Raw genomic sequence first — 17,920 nt, forward strand, 5'->3', positions numbered from 1 at the left:
CAGGACAGATCCTTGGGGCACACTGCTTTTCACCTCTCTCCATTGTGAAAATTGCCCATTGACACCCACTCTCTGTTTCCTGGTCTTCAACCAGGTTTCAGTCCAGGAGAGGACCTGCCCTCTAATTCCCTGACTGTGGAGTTTTTTCAGTAGCTTTTGGTGAGGGACTGTGTCGAACACCTTCTGAAAGTCCAGATATATAATGTCCACGGGTTCTCCCGCATCCACATGCCTGTTGACCTTTTCAAAGAATTCTATAAGGTTAGTGAGGCAAGACTTACCCTTACAGAAGCCATGCTGATTCTCCCTCAGCAAGGCCTGTTTGTCTATGTGTTTTGAGATTCTATCTTTGATGAGGCATTCTACCATCTTACCCGGTATAGATGTTAGGCTGACCAGCCTATAATTTCCTGGGTCCCCCCTCCTTCCCTTTTTAAAAATCGATGTGATATTTGCTATCCTCCAATACTCTGGCACTGACCATTTTGAAGGACAAGTTGCATATTTTAGTCAAGAGATCAGCAACTTCATTCTTCATTTCCTTAATAACTCTTGGGTGGATGCCATCAGGGCCTGGTGACTTATTGATCTTTAATTTATCAATGAGGTTTGAAACATCTTCTCTTTTAACCTCTATCTGACTTAAATCCTTAGTCAGGAGGGGCCGTTTGGGCAGCGGTATCTGCCTGAGGTCTTCTGCCATGAAGACAGATGCAAAGAACTCATTTAATTTCTCTGCCATCTCCAGGTCTCCTTTTATTTCCCCTTTCCCTCCCTCACCATCCAGAGAGCCAACCGCTTCTCTGGCGGGTTTCCTGCTTCTAACATATTTGAAGAAGCTTTTATTATTCCCCTTAATTTTGCTGGCCATGTGTTCCTCATAGTCTCTCTTGGCCCTCCGTATCACCTTCTTACATTTCTTTTGCCACAGTTTATGTTCCTTTTTATTCTCCTCATTAGGGCAAGGCTTCCATTTGCAGAAGGAAGCTTCCTTGCCCTTTATGGCCTCTCTAACTTGGCTGATTAGCCATGCGGGCACCCTCCTGGACTTAGTCAAGCCCTTCTTCCTTTGCGGTATATGCTTCCGCTGGGCCTCTATAACTGTTGTTTTAAGCAACCTCCATGCACTCTGGAGAAATTGGACCCTTTTTACCTTTCAACCTCCTTCTAACCAGCCTCCTCATTTGAGGGAAGCCTGCCCGTCGGAAGTCAAGGGTTTTTGTGAGAGATTTGCCTGGTAGTCTGCCCCCGACGTGCATGTCGAAATGGATTGCAGCATGATCACTGTTCCCCAATGGCTCAGTAACACGGACACCTCTAAACAGGTCCTGAGTGCCGCACAATATTAAATCCAGAGTCACCTGTCCTCTGGTGGGCTCCCTGACTAGCTGACTAGCTGCTCTAAGGCACAGTCATTTAGCATGTCAAGGAATCCGGTCTCCTTTTCATGACCAGAACACAAATTGACCCAGTCAATATGAGGATAATTGGTTATGACCCTGTCCCTCCTTGTCACCTCCCTGATCTGTTTCCTCATTTCAAGGTCCCCTTCCAGTTTCTGGTCTTGAGGATGATAGTACACACCCTCTGCTCCTCAGGCCTGGTAATTTAACCCACAGAGATTCTATGGTGGAATCAGACCCACCTTCAATCTCTACTTTGCTGGATTCTATCCCTTCCGTAACGTAAATGGCCACCCCACTTCCCGCATGCCCCCTCTGTCCCTCCTGTAGAGTTTATAGCCCGGGATTGCGGTATCCCACTGATTTTCTGCATTCCACCAGGTTTCCATGATGCCCACTATGCCAATGTTTTCCGCAGTCACCAGACATTCCAGTTCTCCCATATTTGCTCAGAGACTTCGGGCATTTGCATAAAAGCATTTGTACATGGAATGCCCCAGGGTGGGCTGCTTATTAGCTCCTTTGTCCCTGCATCCTCTCATTGTGCCAAACTGTCTATCACATCCCATCACGCTACCATTCCCAATTTCTTCTCCTACTCTGCCTTTGTCTTGTTGTTCCCTAACCTCCCCACCCTCGTCCCATAGGGATGAGGAGTTCCAAACCAGATGCCCCTCAGCTCCTGTTGGCTTTCCCCCAGGGATCAGTTTAAAAGCTGCTCTGCTACTTTTTTAATGTTATGCGCCAGCAGTCTGGTTCCATTCTGGTTCAAGTGAAGCACGTCCCTCTTGTACAGACCCCGCTTGTCCCAAAATGTTCCCCAGTGCCTAACGAATCTAAACCCCTCCTCCCTTCACCACTGTCTCATCCATGCATTGGGACCCCTGACTTCCGCCTGCCTAGCTGGCCCTGTGCGTGGAACAGGTAGCACTTCTGAGAACGCTACCTTTGAGATCCTGGCTTTCAGCTTCCTACCTATTTGGCCTCCAGGACCTCCCGGCTACACTTACCTACGTCGTTTGTGCCGACATGCACCACAACCGCTACCTCCTCCCCAGCACTGTCTACCAGCCTGTCTAATTGAGTAGTGATGTCCGCCACCTTTGCACCAGGCAGGCAAGCTGCCATGTGGTCCTCATATCCGTCGCAAACTCCCCTCTCTATGTTTCTAATAATCGAATCCCCCACTACGAGAAGCCCCCGACCCCCCTCCCGCCGAGGAGTATCCTGAGTGCATTCGGTTACGGCCTGTCCCCTGGAGAAGGGTTCCCCCCTAGGAGATGGTTTCCCTCCTCTCCAGGATGATGTCATCCAGCCTCGAGACTTCCCACCCAGGCAGCTGAGGAGCTGCATGCCGGAGGTTGGAACGAAGCCTGATCGTCCCTGGAAGTCTCCCCACAGTCCTTCTCTGCCTGCCTCTGCTTCTCCAGGTCAGCCACCAAGGCTTCAAAGGAGCGGACGCATTCCCTGAGTCCCTGGAGCTCCTTGCACCGGGGACACACCCATGACTTATGCCCCAAAGGCATATAGTCACACATGTGGCACTCAATGCAAAACACTGGATAGCCCCCACCCTGTTGCTGGCTGGCTGACTGCATAGTTTTTTTGTTTGTTTAGGGGTACTTGAAAACCCTTCACTGGTTTGCTGCCCTCTTCTCAAGGGAAGAGAAAGGGCAGTGTCTGGGGCCCTGGCTTCCTCACCCTGCTGCTGAACTTGCACAGAGGGCTCCTAGGGCCACACAGGCTACTGCAGAGATGCTCAGGGGGTGGCAGGCATTAGCTTTATACTCCTAGCTAGCTTGTCCTCCCTCCCTCCTTGCTGATTGAAAGGGGGCTGGTCTTTATGGAGTATAAAGCTAATGCTTGAGCCTCACTAAAAGGGGGCTGGACCAGTGTGGCTGGTCTTCCCAGGTGAGATTTCCAAGGGTCAGGAAGACAAAAGGCTGCTGATAGGTTTAATCTATTCTGCAGGCTCCTGAATGGGGTGCTTGGATTTGCCTAATGGGGCTCTTATCAACTCTTAAATGACTATGCTAAATTGCCCTGGCTGGCTGGGAACTGGCCCTTCCTAGATTCTTACCCTTCTAATTCAGTTCTCTTAGGCTGGACTGTTTTTTAACCTCAAGCTGCTTTTTATTTGAGTTTAAACTGTATTGGTTTAAGAGTTTTTTTTGGACTTGGCAGAACTTACACACTAAGGTTTACATCCTGTTTTGCCCTGTTTATAAAATAGGGACACCAAGTGTGCTTTCTCCCTCTATTACCATCTTCTTTGTTTAGTTTAGTTTGGGTTCTAGCTCCCTGTCTAAATTATACTTTCTTCTTTTATTAAGTGTGCATCTTTCTTTCTTTCTTTTTTTCTTGATTGATTGATTGATTGATCTTACCAGGATCCTGTGTCCCAATTTACTGAACCTTTAGATTATGTTCTAACTTAGATTAAGTTTAACTTGGGTTAAGTATAGGGTTATTTTAAACAAAGTAGAAAAACTTGCTTTCCACTTTATCCTCCTATGTTTTATTTACTTTTCCAAGTGCCTGTACCTTGGGCCCTTACTCACAAGTAGGACTCCGCTCCTTCTCAGAGTAGACCTATGTACACACATATTTATTTTTATTGTCCTCCTAGCTCCTGTGCCGCAATTTGCCGGACCTTAGACTCCCTCCCTCAGGTTAGATTAGATGCTAACTTAGGTAAAGCTAAGCTAAAGGTTAAGCTAAATTTCACTGTTGATTTAAGGTTGATTTAAGGTTAGAAGACAAGTTAGAAAGAGAGTACACTTCTCCTTCTCCTCTCCTCTTCACAACTCAGGGAGTCTTCCCTCTCCTTCTCCAAAACTCAGAGATCCAATTGCCTTCTTCTTCTCCTCACACAGAGGCTAAACTCGCTGTGCCTTACTTGGCACTTTGTTCCCAAGGCACTTGGTTCCCAGAGGCCATGCGCACTTCTGCAGAGAGAGAAACTCAGGAATCTGTTATTTCAAAAATTAATGGAAAGCAGACAATGCAGATGCCAATCCTATAGCATAAACTCAGCAATTTTGTACTACTTGGCACAAGACTGCAAAACCTTGAGGAATGTGTAGTACTGTGGTTGCTCATGTCACGATCCTCTGTGTACAACTTACTGAAAAATAATTGTTCCTTTTCTAGTGGACCAGGCAGACCCATTTGCACATGTAGCTGCACTTCACTTTGATCAGATGCTCCAGAGATTTGGCTCTCCCATCATTATTTTGAATCTCGTAAAGGTAACATTATTTTATCTTTATTTGTGTGTGCCATACAGCAAGCTGATGTACTTCCCCATGGATTGTACTTACTCCTTGTTTATTCTTGCATGCCCCATTTCAGAGGAAGTTCATGAAGATCCAAGTTTTGCTCTTGGTATTTGGAAAGCCAGACTTGGAAAATACAAGATTATTCAGATACAAGTTTAAAAGAGAGCCAAATGATACCTTTGATTGGAACAGCTAAAATTGTTGTAGGAATAAGCAAGCTTTTTATATTTCACAGAACTTTAGGAAGTTTTATTGGGATCAGCACAGCACCCATTTTCTCTTGGACTTGGAAGTATGTCTTGTTGTTGTAATTAACCACTTTTGTTTAATAATATTAATGATCCCCCTGCCTTCCACTTGTGCGGAAGAAATTGCCAATATGGGTTGTGCATTCATGCCCCTATCAAGATAGGGGGCACATGAAGTCAAGGAAGTTTTGTTGTTCTGACTATAAAGAATTAGGCCATTTGTGACTGGTGTAATTTCTGAAAGCCATTTAAGGTGCAATCCTAACTTGCACTGGAAGCAGGTAGGCCAGCAGGCCTGCATTGCATCCAGTGCATGTTTGGGGCCAAAAGCAGCGCAGCCCAAGACAAGGGGAAGCCTTTCCCCTTACCCTGTGTCACACTGCAGCAGCCCCAGCCGGTCTGCTCAGATCTGCATCATCTGACAAGGTGGCGCAAATCCGAGCAGCCTGGAGTTGGGCCCCGTTGCCCAGGAAGGGGGTCAGGATCCGGCATAACCACCAGATCCTGGCTCCACCTCCCATGCTCTTGCGAATGCTCACCACTTGCCTCAAAATGTCTCCCTCCCACCTCCTCCCTGCCCTCCCGACGTCCCCTGACCCCTACGTTGACTGAGCTTGGCCGATGCAGCTCGCCTGTCCTCCGGGGCCCACGTCAGCGCGGGGAGGCCAGTGCATGTCCATGCACAGGTCTATCTTCCTGGAAAGTGGTGCAGAATTGCCTTATGGCACTTTCAGGCCAGCGCAAGAGACTTACGTTGGCCCAAGTAAAGAGCAGGAATACACCCTTAGTAAGTCTTCAAGTAAAATCCGAGTTTTTGGATGTTAAGGTATTTTGTGCCAATATGTGACATTTGTAGGAACTGTGCGAAAACTGAAAAGTTGACTTAGTTTGGTGTGTCAGTGTCCAACTTGCAAAGCTTAAACCAGAGATGTGCATGCTTCCCTGTTCCATCTGTAGGAGAAAAGTTGTTATAGAGCATAAGTAAAGCATTTATAGTCAAGGCGAACTTCTCATCATAGGATGGCAGAACTAGAAAAGATGAGACTTCCTGATTTTTGGCATGTCGCTCATGGCTATGCCTGCTCCAAAATCCCTCATGGGATCATTGTTTCTGGTAAAGTCATTCAGGATGTAACATCTGTGCATCATTACTTAGTGCATTATTGCTTATATTGCTGGCTGCCCGGATGAACACGTTTTCTTGTCAATGCAGTCATGGATAGATTACATGTGCATAGTGTGCTTAGAGCAGAAGACGGAGGCAAGGGACCGTAGTTATAAGAATGATTATTCACATTGGTATCTTTTAAATCACTGTATCCAGCTGGTAGAAGAGAACTTGGATTCAGCCCAGGTGCTTGTTATTGTAGCTCTTTAGAAACTGGAAGAGTTGGGGAGAAAGCTGCAGATGAAAGCAAAAAATGAATTAAACTGTTAAAACCAATTTGTAGATTCCTGGAAAGTAGAAAACCAGCAGATGGAAGAAACTTTCAAACAAGTACCAAAATGTTGACAAAGTCTGTTGTTGATGAGGATAGAAATCTTATGATCCCTCCAGTGCTTGGGGAGTAGGGGGCTCTTACTAGGTGTTCAGTTATGAGCCTTTTGGTCAACAGTTACTTATCTTGGTACTCTGGCTGTCTTCTTTAAAGCAAACAACATCTCAGGAATACAGATTTGCACCATTGCTTTTCATGTTAAACTGCCTCTTGCATACACTGTCAATTTGCCGTCCATCTAGCCTTACCCACCAAAAGAGCATTGTGATACACCTTTGAATAGCCAAGAACAAAAGGTGGAACAGTTTCCGTTTTTAAGGCTGATCCTTAAAAAAAGGGTTACTTGACTCAAATTGTATCATCTGCATGTTAAATTGCAACTGCTTTGAGTAATTATATTTGAACTCTTGATTACTTTTTGTGTCATAGCTGTTTTTGTATGACAAGTTACTAGTTGTACAAAAGACAAGGATAGTGCATGCTATTTATAACGGTCAGATTTGTGTGGACCTAATGTGATTGCAAAACTGACTTCAGGAGACATTTTTCCGTACCTGGATGGCTTCTGTGGCAAAACTGGCCACCTCACCCTAATTTCTGTTGGGCTCCCTAAATTGTGAAGCCAGGAGCACCACATCCTGCTATTTGCATTACAGCATCAGTGGCCCTCTGTCCTGATAGCTTCCCAAGCTGGCTAGCTGACAGTGGTGGCTAAGGCACACTATCACCTCCTGATAATGGTCTTGATGACGTTAGAAAGTGCTCTCTGGCTATAGCTACCCTCCAATGAGGAACCATTGACTGTTTCCATTTAAACTAGAGCTTGTTTGTTCTGCCTCCAAAGAGGGCCCCAAGGTAGCTTTCATCAATAAAAGTCTACAAATAAAATGATAAAAACACAAGTCATAATAAATCTTCACCACAAGATCATTACAACATAAAGTTAGGTGATGGAGGGAGGGTGTGTTTTGCTTGCTGCTTTTTTTATCCTCCTCACAGGAAAGTTCATTTTTCTATGGCCACCATGAGGGGAAAGGGACACAGTCAAGGCTTAAAGAGGAGCCAGAAGGTGGAGCTGGACATGGCAGTTCTTTGCCTCTCTTGAAAGTCTGACCCAGTCTCCTTGAATTTGAACTTGGGTGAAGTCTTCGCCTTGATCCACCCTAGAGTTCAGCACTGCCTCCTCAAGTAGCTTAACCCACCCTTTAAAAGAAATGCCCCAGCTACTAAGAATAGAAAATTGCTTTGCCTTTTGCTAAACCCTCTGTTCCTGGGCTATCCTCACTAAGTGCAGAATATGCAAAGTGTTCACTGGCACTGGCAGAGTTCCATGTCTTTTGTCTTCCTTTAGCTGGGAGGCAGAGGGGCTCTGAAAAGAATCCTGACTTTCTGTAGTCCAGGTCCTCCACATGATCATGTAAAACCCTATATAAACATCCGTCTGCCATCGCCTTACAGGATGGTGGTCATGTTGCCTGGAAAGACCAAGTGTTGGGAACGAAAGTTCCTCACCTGAAGTTTGAATCCCCAGGATTCATCTCAGTAGGCGAATCAGTGTCCTTTCTCAGTACACACAGGTGAGTATCACGTGGCAGGTTGGAAGCTGAGGAATATGGAGCTTTCTTTCTTTTTTTAATTCAAGACCAGTATTTCAAATTGCCAAGGAAACTTTGGCTGCAATTCTATCCACACTTACCTGGGAGTAGGACCCATTGGCACTTCTGAGTAGGCATGCAAAAAGATTGTGCTGTTTGGGTGGTAGTTTTCATTTTTTTTTTACTTCTGAAGCAGGAGGTTTGAGTTAATCTGTTTATCATAACTGCAATGAGATGGTTAAATATTTCTCAGTATGAATGTTTGTGGAAGAAAGGTTTATGAAACAGTACAGTGAAATAAAAGTATATATACATGGACTTGACAAAGAACTATCACTTAAATTTGGACATAAAAATATTAGGTGGATGTTCAAACTGTAGAGCATCTTGAACTAACATAATGTGATTTCAAGAGCCTATTCTTTACTTCTAATCTTATTGAGCAAAAAACTAGATATGATTTGTGTGTGACTTTTTGAATTTGTTTTTGTAAATTTTTTTTTTTAGTGCTATTCATGGGCACTTCCCCCTACTGCATGTAGTCAGCCTCTGTATTCATTTCTAGGAGTGCATTTTCTTTTCATGAAACTTAAGAGCTGAACTTCATTAATCCATCAAGCAAAAGTGGTAAACACATCTTTTTCCATCTGGCAGTGTGCCTTTAAGAGGCAGTGCACGAGGCTGCTGTAAACAACGTTAGACCTAGCTGGCAACAAAATGATTTTGGCTCTTATATTTTTAGATTCGGCTAGGACTATAATGTCTGTCTAGGCTCACGTGACTCTGCCATGTGAATCATTATAGGCTCTTATTCACAGGGCTTTTGAAGTGTGTCTGAAAATGTTTCTCCCTGGAGGTGCTCAATACTAAGATGTTAAAATTAATGTTTTCCTACCGCTTTTGTGTAGAGAGTGGAACTAGTATTATCCTATGCATGTGAGCAAGTGTTTGAATCCATTTCTACTAGGCCAAGAGAGCCTTTCTAATTCAAGTAGGTATATTTGCTGGATAATTCTTTAAGGTCAATAAGCTCTAAAAATGCATCTGCTTGTTTAATATGATGTGGAAAAGAGCAGTGGCTATTTATATAGTTACAACTTCTATAGCAGGCTTTCAAACACTGTTGTAAACCAAGGGGAAGGCTTGAATTTGAGAGAACATCAGCTTCAGAATTTGGCCCCCCAAACATTTTCATGTGTGGCACAATGTCAATATAAACCACATGTTTTTAATTCTTCTAAAATGAATATTTCCAGTATTCTCTGCTTAATAGCCTCATCCTTATCACCAAATCTTCTAAGGTGCTTGGCGATGGCTATCCTCCTTTATGGTTGTCCTTTATTCTTAACTGCCTGCTCTGTTTCCTTTCAACCCACCTTTTCATTGTTTCATTTCTAAATTCTGCATCCACAGAAAGGCATGTGACAGAAATTGGAATTTACTGATACAATGGCTGTCTATGATTAGTATGACTGTGTGTGTATAGTATAAATTGGTAGTGGAACTTTATTAAAATATCCATTTTTTTACTATGATTCAAGTACAGGTACTTTTCTTTCATTGGTGTTTACTGTGCTTTAGATACTGAAATGAAATGTTTATATTGACATAACCATATTACATACAGAAAATAAAAATAGTCCCTGTCCACAAGCCCATACCATCTAAAGGCCAGGAGATGTAATGAAAAAGAGATGATAGCAGTGGGGCTAGGGGCAGGCAGGAGAGGGGGAAAAGATGCCTCATGCCTAAGGCAAGAGGGTTGCAGGGAGGAAAATTTATGTGGGATTAGTTATTGTGCATTATCATTTTTACAATCAAGTTGCTTTTGAATTGTTTTTATCTGAAATACTAGATCTTGCTGTTGTCATATTTTCAATAAGAACTAATTTTACAATTTGGGTACATGTAGTTCTGTCATCATAAACTCACAGTATGGGTTATTTTACAAATGTTCGGGAAAGAATGAAGCAACTGGATAATAAGAGGTTCAGATAAATGGAAAAGCTCAATTCTTCTAGCAGCATTTAATATCTTAGAGTTATTACTGAAAAGGCAAAAAGAAGAAGAAATTAAAAGCGCCCACAAACATAATTGCGAAGAAAAAAATTTCTTTCTTCTCCATTGCAACTATCTGTTAAACCAGGGGTGGCCAACCTGTGGCACGTGGACACTTTTAAAGTAGCACACACAAAGTCACCTGTCACAGCCAACCCAGGGCTCTACGGCCAAAAGCACATAGTGCTTCTCCCAGAATAAAGTCCAGAAAAGGAGTGACAAGACCTGAGGTGGGGTGAAGATAGCCAAGCAGAGGCGTTGCAGATCACATGGGCTGGTGAAACCACCCAAGCAAGTACAGAGAAGGCCAAAATAAGTTGATGTGACAAGTTCAAGGTTCTGTATATAAACCACGTGGCATGCCACAGGTTGGCCACCCCTGTGTTAAACCATAGAAATGTGTTCGCATGAGATATGGCACTTTTAGTTTAGTAAAGTGATCAGGTTTTCAGTACTTACCAAGGGAAGGAAATTTAGGCCAATATTCACTTTTATTTGGTTTGCCACCTTGATTGGGTGATTGGGTCCTTATAAAGGCTGACCATCCCCCCCCCCCCCCAGTTTGTGAAGGCAGGGGCAATTTCTGCCTTGAAATACTTTAATGTTGTATTTGCAAAAAATTCTAGTTTTTCACTCCAAATTCACATTGCAGTACTTGATGTATGTATGTCATCCTAAATTTTAATGTTTCTTTTTGAAGGAGCGTGAAAAAAGAAAACATGAAAGGATATTGAGTGAAGAACTTGTTGCTGCGGTGACATACCTCAATCAGTTTTTACCTCCTGAACATGCTATTGTATATATTCCTTGGGACATGGCCAAATATACAAAGAGGTGTGTGGATTTTTAATTCTAGAGCAGCAGATAAAAATCTAAAGTACCATAGACACTCGCCTATAAGGCAATCTCACACATAAGGCGAGGGCAGGTTTTCAGCCAAAAAATCATGGACTGTTCCATGACCCTCAGATAAGTTGGGGGTAAAACTTAGGGAAAGGTGCTTGTGAGGAAGAGCTGCAGCTTGCCTTGGTACCTGATTGCCCTGTAGTCTGACTGAAAGGGGGGAAAGAATCTGAGCTGCACCACTGTTTTTGAAGACATTAACAAGGTGTTTATGCAGTACCGTGTGCCATTTCCTCCCTTCTATGTAATGGACAGCCAGGAGGGAGGGAGGAGAGAGGAAGCGAGGGGAATTTTTTTTTCCAAATCTGCAGTTGTACAGTATTGAGTTTGTAGGCGGCAGGCTTTAAGACCCAAGGGCTGCCAGCCTGCCTGCCAAGTCATGTACTGGCTAGTTGCATTGGGAAAGGTAAAGCATGGCCAGCTGGAGTGACATTGCGCAGGGTGATCTCCTGCCTGCCGCTCCTCTGCGCTTGTCCCGAACTGCTCTGACCCACTGAGTGACCTGTAGATAGGATGAGGAGATGGTCTATGCTGGATTTTTTGGTAAAAATTTCTCACATTTATAGGTGGATATCTATGGTATCTCTTCCCTTAGGAAAAGTTCTGGTAATTACTAGGGCGTCTTCATGAGTCCTTCCAGACCAGTATTTGAGAATCACTTTTTGTGAAACTGGAGATGAACTTCCAATTCATCATCTTTCATTTAGTGTATTGTGAGTCCTTAGATGTTTGTGAGCTTATCCAGTCCCATTGATTGACAGTGTTTGGGAGTCAAGCTAGCCCTTTATTTCAGAAGCATTGTGTTTACCTTAGGCTTTATACGTGAGACCACACGGCCCTACCTGTTTCATTTCATTTGAACTGCTTATGCAGTGTGTCTAGATGAGTAACACCAGCCCGCATGTTGTCTGAGGCTTGACTTAATTATGCCTTGGGAAAGCAACAGAGACTTTCATTTTAGAAGACGTACAGGCAAAGTTGGTGATCTCTTCCTTTGAAGATGCTTTAAAGATGATTTTCCAGATGAGAAATGGAAGTAGCTTTTACATTCATGCTGTTACTGATAATCTATGAACTTCACTTCTCTGTGGTTTATGGATACAAAACTGCATGACAACCTTGCTTTGGATACAATGTGTTGAAGGTGCATAAGAGGATGATGTGAACTGAAGTGAATTCATTGAAGATGCTTTTCAATGAAGGCAAATAAATCCATGTACTCAGTGCTTACTTTTGATTCTCTTCTAGCAAACTGTGTAACGTCCTTGACAGACTGAATGTGATTGCAGAGAATGTGGTGAAGAAAACGGGTTTCTTTGTCAATCGTCCAGATTCTTACTGCAATGTCTTGCGCCCAGATGAAAAGTATGTATGGGAGAACGAAATGTGGTATATAATTTCAAAGATTTTTAAAAGTAATTTGATGTCCTTATTCATTTAGGACTAGTACAGACCGAATGTACTTCACGTATGAAACCATGCTACTTGGTTGTTGTTTTTTTTTCATAACAAGGGATAACCAATATCTTTGCTGTGATTAAGATAGTGTTTTATGAATTGGATGGTGAACAGATTTCCTCTTGCTTTATCATTTCACTTTCTTAAAAGATAACGACACACAATTCTAAGAACAGTAATTGAAGGCAATTTGTAAAGCAGGAAACAGCTAAGCTCTCCTGACTATTCCAAGAGCTTTCATTTTATGTTCTTCTGTGGATAGTAAAGCAAGAAGCCAAATCTAATGAATGTGTGTTTTGTTACAATTGTATCCCGTCTTTCTTCCATGGAACTCAAGACTGGGGGCTCCTTAGAGGTCTCCCCGTCCAGTCTCTGATCAGGCCAGGCCTGCTTAACTGTAGCTTAGATGTTGTATCTTGTGCCTTACACCATGCCCTGGGACCCTAGAGAGCAGTGACTGAGGAATATACCCAGTGTACTGGGGAATGTAGGATGCCAACAACAACATGTACTGTACCATGTAACCAAATCTGCAAAGGTTTTTTTGGGGGGTGAATTGAAATCAGGCAAATAGGTTGCCCCTACCAAATACAAGGTCAGATTCTGCTCAAGTTCTGTTGAAATCAGCATCTTTTAAAAGAACATTTCCTAGATAAACGCTACAGAAATCAGGCTCATATGCACGCATGCACACGCATTTGTGCTCTTGCAAATCTCTCATTTGTTTTAGTGCAGGTGTGCTCAAAACGTCAATCGCGATCGACCGGTCGATTGCGAAGCAAAATCCGGTCGATCACACGCCGAGCCTCCCGTCCGCCATGTTGAAAGGGGCGGGAAAGAGCCCCGGAGCTTCCTGATTGGCCCGCCATGTTGAAAGAGCCCCGGAGCTTCCTGATTGGCCCACCATGTTGAAAGGAGTGGGAAAGAGCTCCGGAGCTTCCCAATTGGCCCGCCATCGCATCCGGGACACTCGGCGGCGCCGGGCCAATCGGGAAGCTCCGGGGCTCTTTCCCGCCCCTTTCATTGATATTCCTGCGGCAGCTGAGGGAAGGGCGCGCGGCGGGAGAGGCGGCCGCTGCGGAGGCTGAAGGGCCCGGGCCCTGTCCTCGGGAGAAGGCGGAGGGGGGACTCCCGTGAGGGGAGGGCTGGAAGGAAGGAGGGCCCTGGCCGCCCTCCCCTTCCCCCCTCCCTTCCCCAGGCATGGACTGTGGTGGGGGTGAAGGAGGCGGCGGCGGCGGCAGCAGCAGTCATCCAGGAGGGTCCTGGCCTGGGTGAGTGCGAGCGAGGAGAGAGGCCCAGCTGGCCAGAGCACCGGTGGTACTTACCGCCCCATCCTATGCATGTCTACTCAGAAGTAAGCTCCATTGAGTTCAGTGGGCCTTACTCCCAGGAAAGTGTGGGCAGGGTGGCAGCCTTGGTCTGCTCAGCCCACGAACCTCATTCCCTTCTACCCCTTTTTCCCCCTGGAGTGTCAAGGAGACAAAAGGAAACAGTACCTCTGAGCACGTGCAGAGTGCCTTTCCTTCTCCGCTGGTTTGAGTGTTGCTAGCAGTCTCTACCCACTAGGGTAGATCTCCGGGCCTTGCTGGGTTTCAAAGTAGCTCTCGAGCCAAAAAAGTGTGAGCACCCCTGTTTTAGTGGAACATGAGTAACACTCATTGAGATATATTGTTCTTCATGCAAGCAGCAGGTATTTTAGAACAGGATGAAAGGCAAAATGCACATTTGAAAGGCTTATATCAAATTTTGCTAATTGATTTTTCATTTCAAGTTATGAATTAATTTGAAAATAGTTACACAGTTATTGATCCATTGAATATGATTGTTTGGTATGAATATACAAGTTGAGTCGTTCCTGTTCCCAGAACTCACATGGATAGGAAAAAAATGCGCTAATGCAAATCAATTTTTTAAAAAAAGTCCCTTTGTTCGGATGATTTAAAAACAGCCTTGCTGACCTTTGTGATGTTAAGGCAGAGTCATTGGGCAGAGAATCCATCAATCAATCTCTCTCAGGCAAAGTGATCTTTCATTCACTTGGTGGGAGGGGTTGCTTTGCCTTGGAGAGAGAATCAGCGGGCTGCCCTCTCTCCAGCTCCCCTCTCTCACATTAACAAGGCTATTGTTAAACAACTGTTTTCCTTTACTTTAAAAGGCCTCATCAAGTTGAGATAGAAAAATCTGTGGCTAAAACTGTAATTGCTTGAATGACTCTCTACAACAGTAAAAAGCAGTTTTTAAAACTGTGATTTTAAAGGGATGCATTTTTCCCTTTCTCCAGGGATCAGCACATTCCTTTTCATTTGCAGTGGCCATTTGTGTTGAGTCAAATCCGTGTATAAAAAATCTGTGTATAACAAGGTTGCACCTGTTTTGTCACATTGTTCATCAGTCATTAATATTAAAGAATATTAAATAACAGGCAAGTCATATATTTTAGGGTGTGACATGAGTTACTCCTGGGGGACAATTTATCTTGCGGTTCAACATTCCTCTTTCGGTGCTAAACATACAGCATCATCTGTACACTAATGCACTAGTGTAGCTGGCCCATGTGGAACCTTGGGCTGTGACTCAAGATGTCACACCCCCCCCCCCGGTTCCTGACCTGGATGTATTTGCGGTGACACAATGGTATCACTGCAGTAACTTTTGGCACACTCAGAGCGTTTGCATGCTGCTCTGAGCAGCTGTTGGAGATGGATGGACAGGAGAAGGTACTGCGGCAGCAAGGCCTCCCTGCTGCTGCAGTACTTTTACTTGCACCCCCCTTGCGGACACTCAGAGCAGGCACTCAAGAGCTGTGGTGCGCTGTTCTGAGCAGCTGCCCACTTATTTCATTTTTTTCCCAATTGGGGGAAAATAGCGAAAGAAAGCACTTGCTCAGAGTGGCTTGCACCTGCTCAGAGTACCTGCATGGGAAGGCAGGTTCAGGTTACCAGGGCTGGGGTAGCTAAGGGCAACATGGATGCGAAAAAAGACCAAAAAGCTGTCGCAATCGCTCTGAGTGCCCCCACCTTGCCGCTGCCAAAAGGGGGGGGTGCAACTTGACACCTCCCAGGCATGGTACTTAGGGCACTGTATCCCCGCCCCCCCCCCAGTTATACTACTGCACTGACTAATGATATTTGCCAGGAACTCCTTGGAAAGAGCATCCTGTGGATTAAAGCTTGATACAATGGTCAGTCCTTGGAAGTTTGCAGAAGAAAAATTCTTGAATGAACTTCTGTCCAAACAAAAAATGTTGCCACCAATATTGAAATCCAGTACCATATCACTTTTCATTTTTTGAATGTTAATCACCATGCCCAATATTCAACTAATGCAAGGGTAAAAAGACTAGCACAGGAAGGAGTTTGGCAGGCAACTTGAATAGGGAAAATGCTTGGCTGAGATGAAGGAATGGGATTGATTATCTGATACAACTGGAGAGATGACAGTGTACTGTTTTACAGGTGGAATGATCTGGGAGGATTTGTGGTTCCCACTGGCCGTTTACAGGTATTGAAATCAAATTGATTCATTAGCACCAAATCAAGTTGTATTAATGCAAGACAAAAGGAGTTTGCTTTATTCAGCTTCTTGGAGCAAGATGGTTCCAAAATAAAGTTTCATGTATATTGGACTATGGCCATTTTAATGATTAAAAAAATAATTATTCCAAATGGTCTCATAAAATCCAGTATGAGAAAGCTGTCATGGATTTGAGAATTGGGGAAGCTGTGGAAAATCACATTCCTATTAAACATAGCAGAAGTCCAAATATCTGACCTGTGTGCAAAAACTACATTGTGTATTTTTTTAATGTGCACAAAATTAGCAAGCAGGAGTTGTGAATTAGTTTATAACAGTGAATTGCATGTCCAGCCTTAGGGATTATGTTCCATTGTATGGTGGGTTTGAGAGCAAAAGTAGCAGTTGTACTCTGGAAAGAAGTTGACACAGTGTGTTGCATCCAAACCAATGGGTTTCAGGACTTTCAGCAGCAGATTTCAGGGGAGTGCCTGAGCTGAAGACTAAATGGGGAATTTGTGGAAATTATGTCCCCACCCCTGTGTACAAGCTCCAAATAGAGCAAGCAGAAAGTGACTGGCATTCGTGCAAACTGAGACTTGCATACCAGCTTTTACTCCGTTTTAAAAAAATTAATTGTTGGTCTTATAAAGAAGATTTTTTAAAAATACTTTCTATCTTAGACTGGAGTTCTTCGAACCAATTGTGTTGACTGTTTGGATCGCACAAACACAGCCCAATTTATGGTTGGGAAATGTGCTTTGGCATATCAGCTTTATGCCTTAGGGTTGATTGACAAACCCAATTTGCTGTTTGACACAGATGCTGTTAGGTAAGCTGTTTTCAAAGGTGAGTATAATATGATATGTATGTTCTGCAAATGTTAATGAAAACGTAGCAGTTGGATTTCTTATACTTTTTTTAGCTTCTGTATTTCTACATTTAATTTTGATTTGATACTAGGTTTTCTTAAAACTCCTTAAACTGTTTTCTGGATGAATACATTAGTTTTCTTTTAAAAAGAAGTGAAGTCTTCACTTTATTTACCTATTTGAAATTAAATGCATTTCCAGTGCCACTTGACTGTATCAGACAAGTGAAAAAAATCAGTTATGTTGGTGTGCAGTGCTAAAAGAATAACATCTTCATTTCAGTTTCGCAAGGTAATTGATTGGTCCAAATTAAAGAGATGATTTGTTTTGTGGAAAATCTTCTTGTTTGTGGTCTCTGTGCAGTCACGTGTAGTGGCGTTCTTCACAATTGTGGTACTGACCATGGAAGCTTCCAGAAGGTTGCCTCTGCTCTCAAGTTGGGGAAACTTGGTGCACAGTGTGTGTCTTGAGGGCAAGAGGGAACGCCCAATCCCACAGTTCCTTTTTGACTGCTGCTGAAGCAGCATTGTGGGGAATGCTTTTGGCTTGGTTCCCTCCCCCCCCCCCATTGTTCCAAAATGAATACTTTTTTACCTCAATATATTTCTAAGATTAAAAACTAACTTATTTGTTAGGGCTGCGGTTGTCAAACTCCCAGGGAGTTCGAGGACCGCAGTAAGTCCTTGCAGGGGAGGGGGGAGGCCGCAACATGATCCCCAGGATTATGTCGCTAAGGGGGGGTTGCAGGGACTGGCATTTACTTAGCAGTCCCTGCTGCAGCCTCCCAGGGGTGCAGGGAGCCCTGCATGAGCATCTGCAGGGCTCCCCAGGTCTGAAAAAGTGAAAACGCAGTGATCACGCTCAACTTCTGGTTTTGTGGAGGTGGAGCGCAGTCGCTGCATATTCACTTTTTCAGACCTGGGGAGCCCTGTGAAAGCTCACGCAAGGCTCCCCACACCCCCGGGAGGCTGCAGCAGGGACTGCTAAGTAAATGCCAGTCCGTGTACTCCCCTTAGCAATGCGATCCTGGGGATTGTGTTGCTGCCTGCCCCTGCCCCTTAAGGGGGCAGAGGCCAGAGTGATCTGGCTG

At 44.1% G+C, this 17,920-nt stretch overlaps 1 protein-coding gene across 1 annotated transcript in view; it reads left to right on the plus strand.

The window, feature by feature from the left end:
* The window catches only part of FIG4 (FIG4 phosphoinositide 5-phosphatase), an 83,327-nt gene that overhangs the window by 31,070 nt on the left and 34,337 nt on the right, over positions 1 to 17,920 (plus strand). The window contains exons 10-14 of the mRNA XM_066613353.1: positions 4,557 to 4,654; positions 10,785 to 10,918; positions 12,236 to 12,352; positions 15,901 to 15,946; positions 16,642 to 16,790. Coding sequence (XP_066469450.1) covers positions 4,557 to 4,654; positions 10,785 to 10,918; positions 12,236 to 12,352; positions 15,901 to 15,946; positions 16,642 to 16,790 — 544 coding nt within the window. The remainder of the gene's footprint in view (positions 1 to 4,556; positions 4,655 to 10,784; positions 10,919 to 12,235; positions 12,353 to 15,900; positions 15,947 to 16,641; positions 16,791 to 17,920) is intronic.

This window comes from Tiliqua scincoides, chromosome 1, assembly GCF_035046505.1.
Source record: "Tiliqua scincoides isolate rTilSci1 chromosome 1, rTilSci1.hap2, whole genome shotgun sequence".
NCBI lineage: Eukaryota > Metazoa > Chordata > Lepidosauria > Squamata > Scincidae > Tiliqua > Tiliqua scincoides.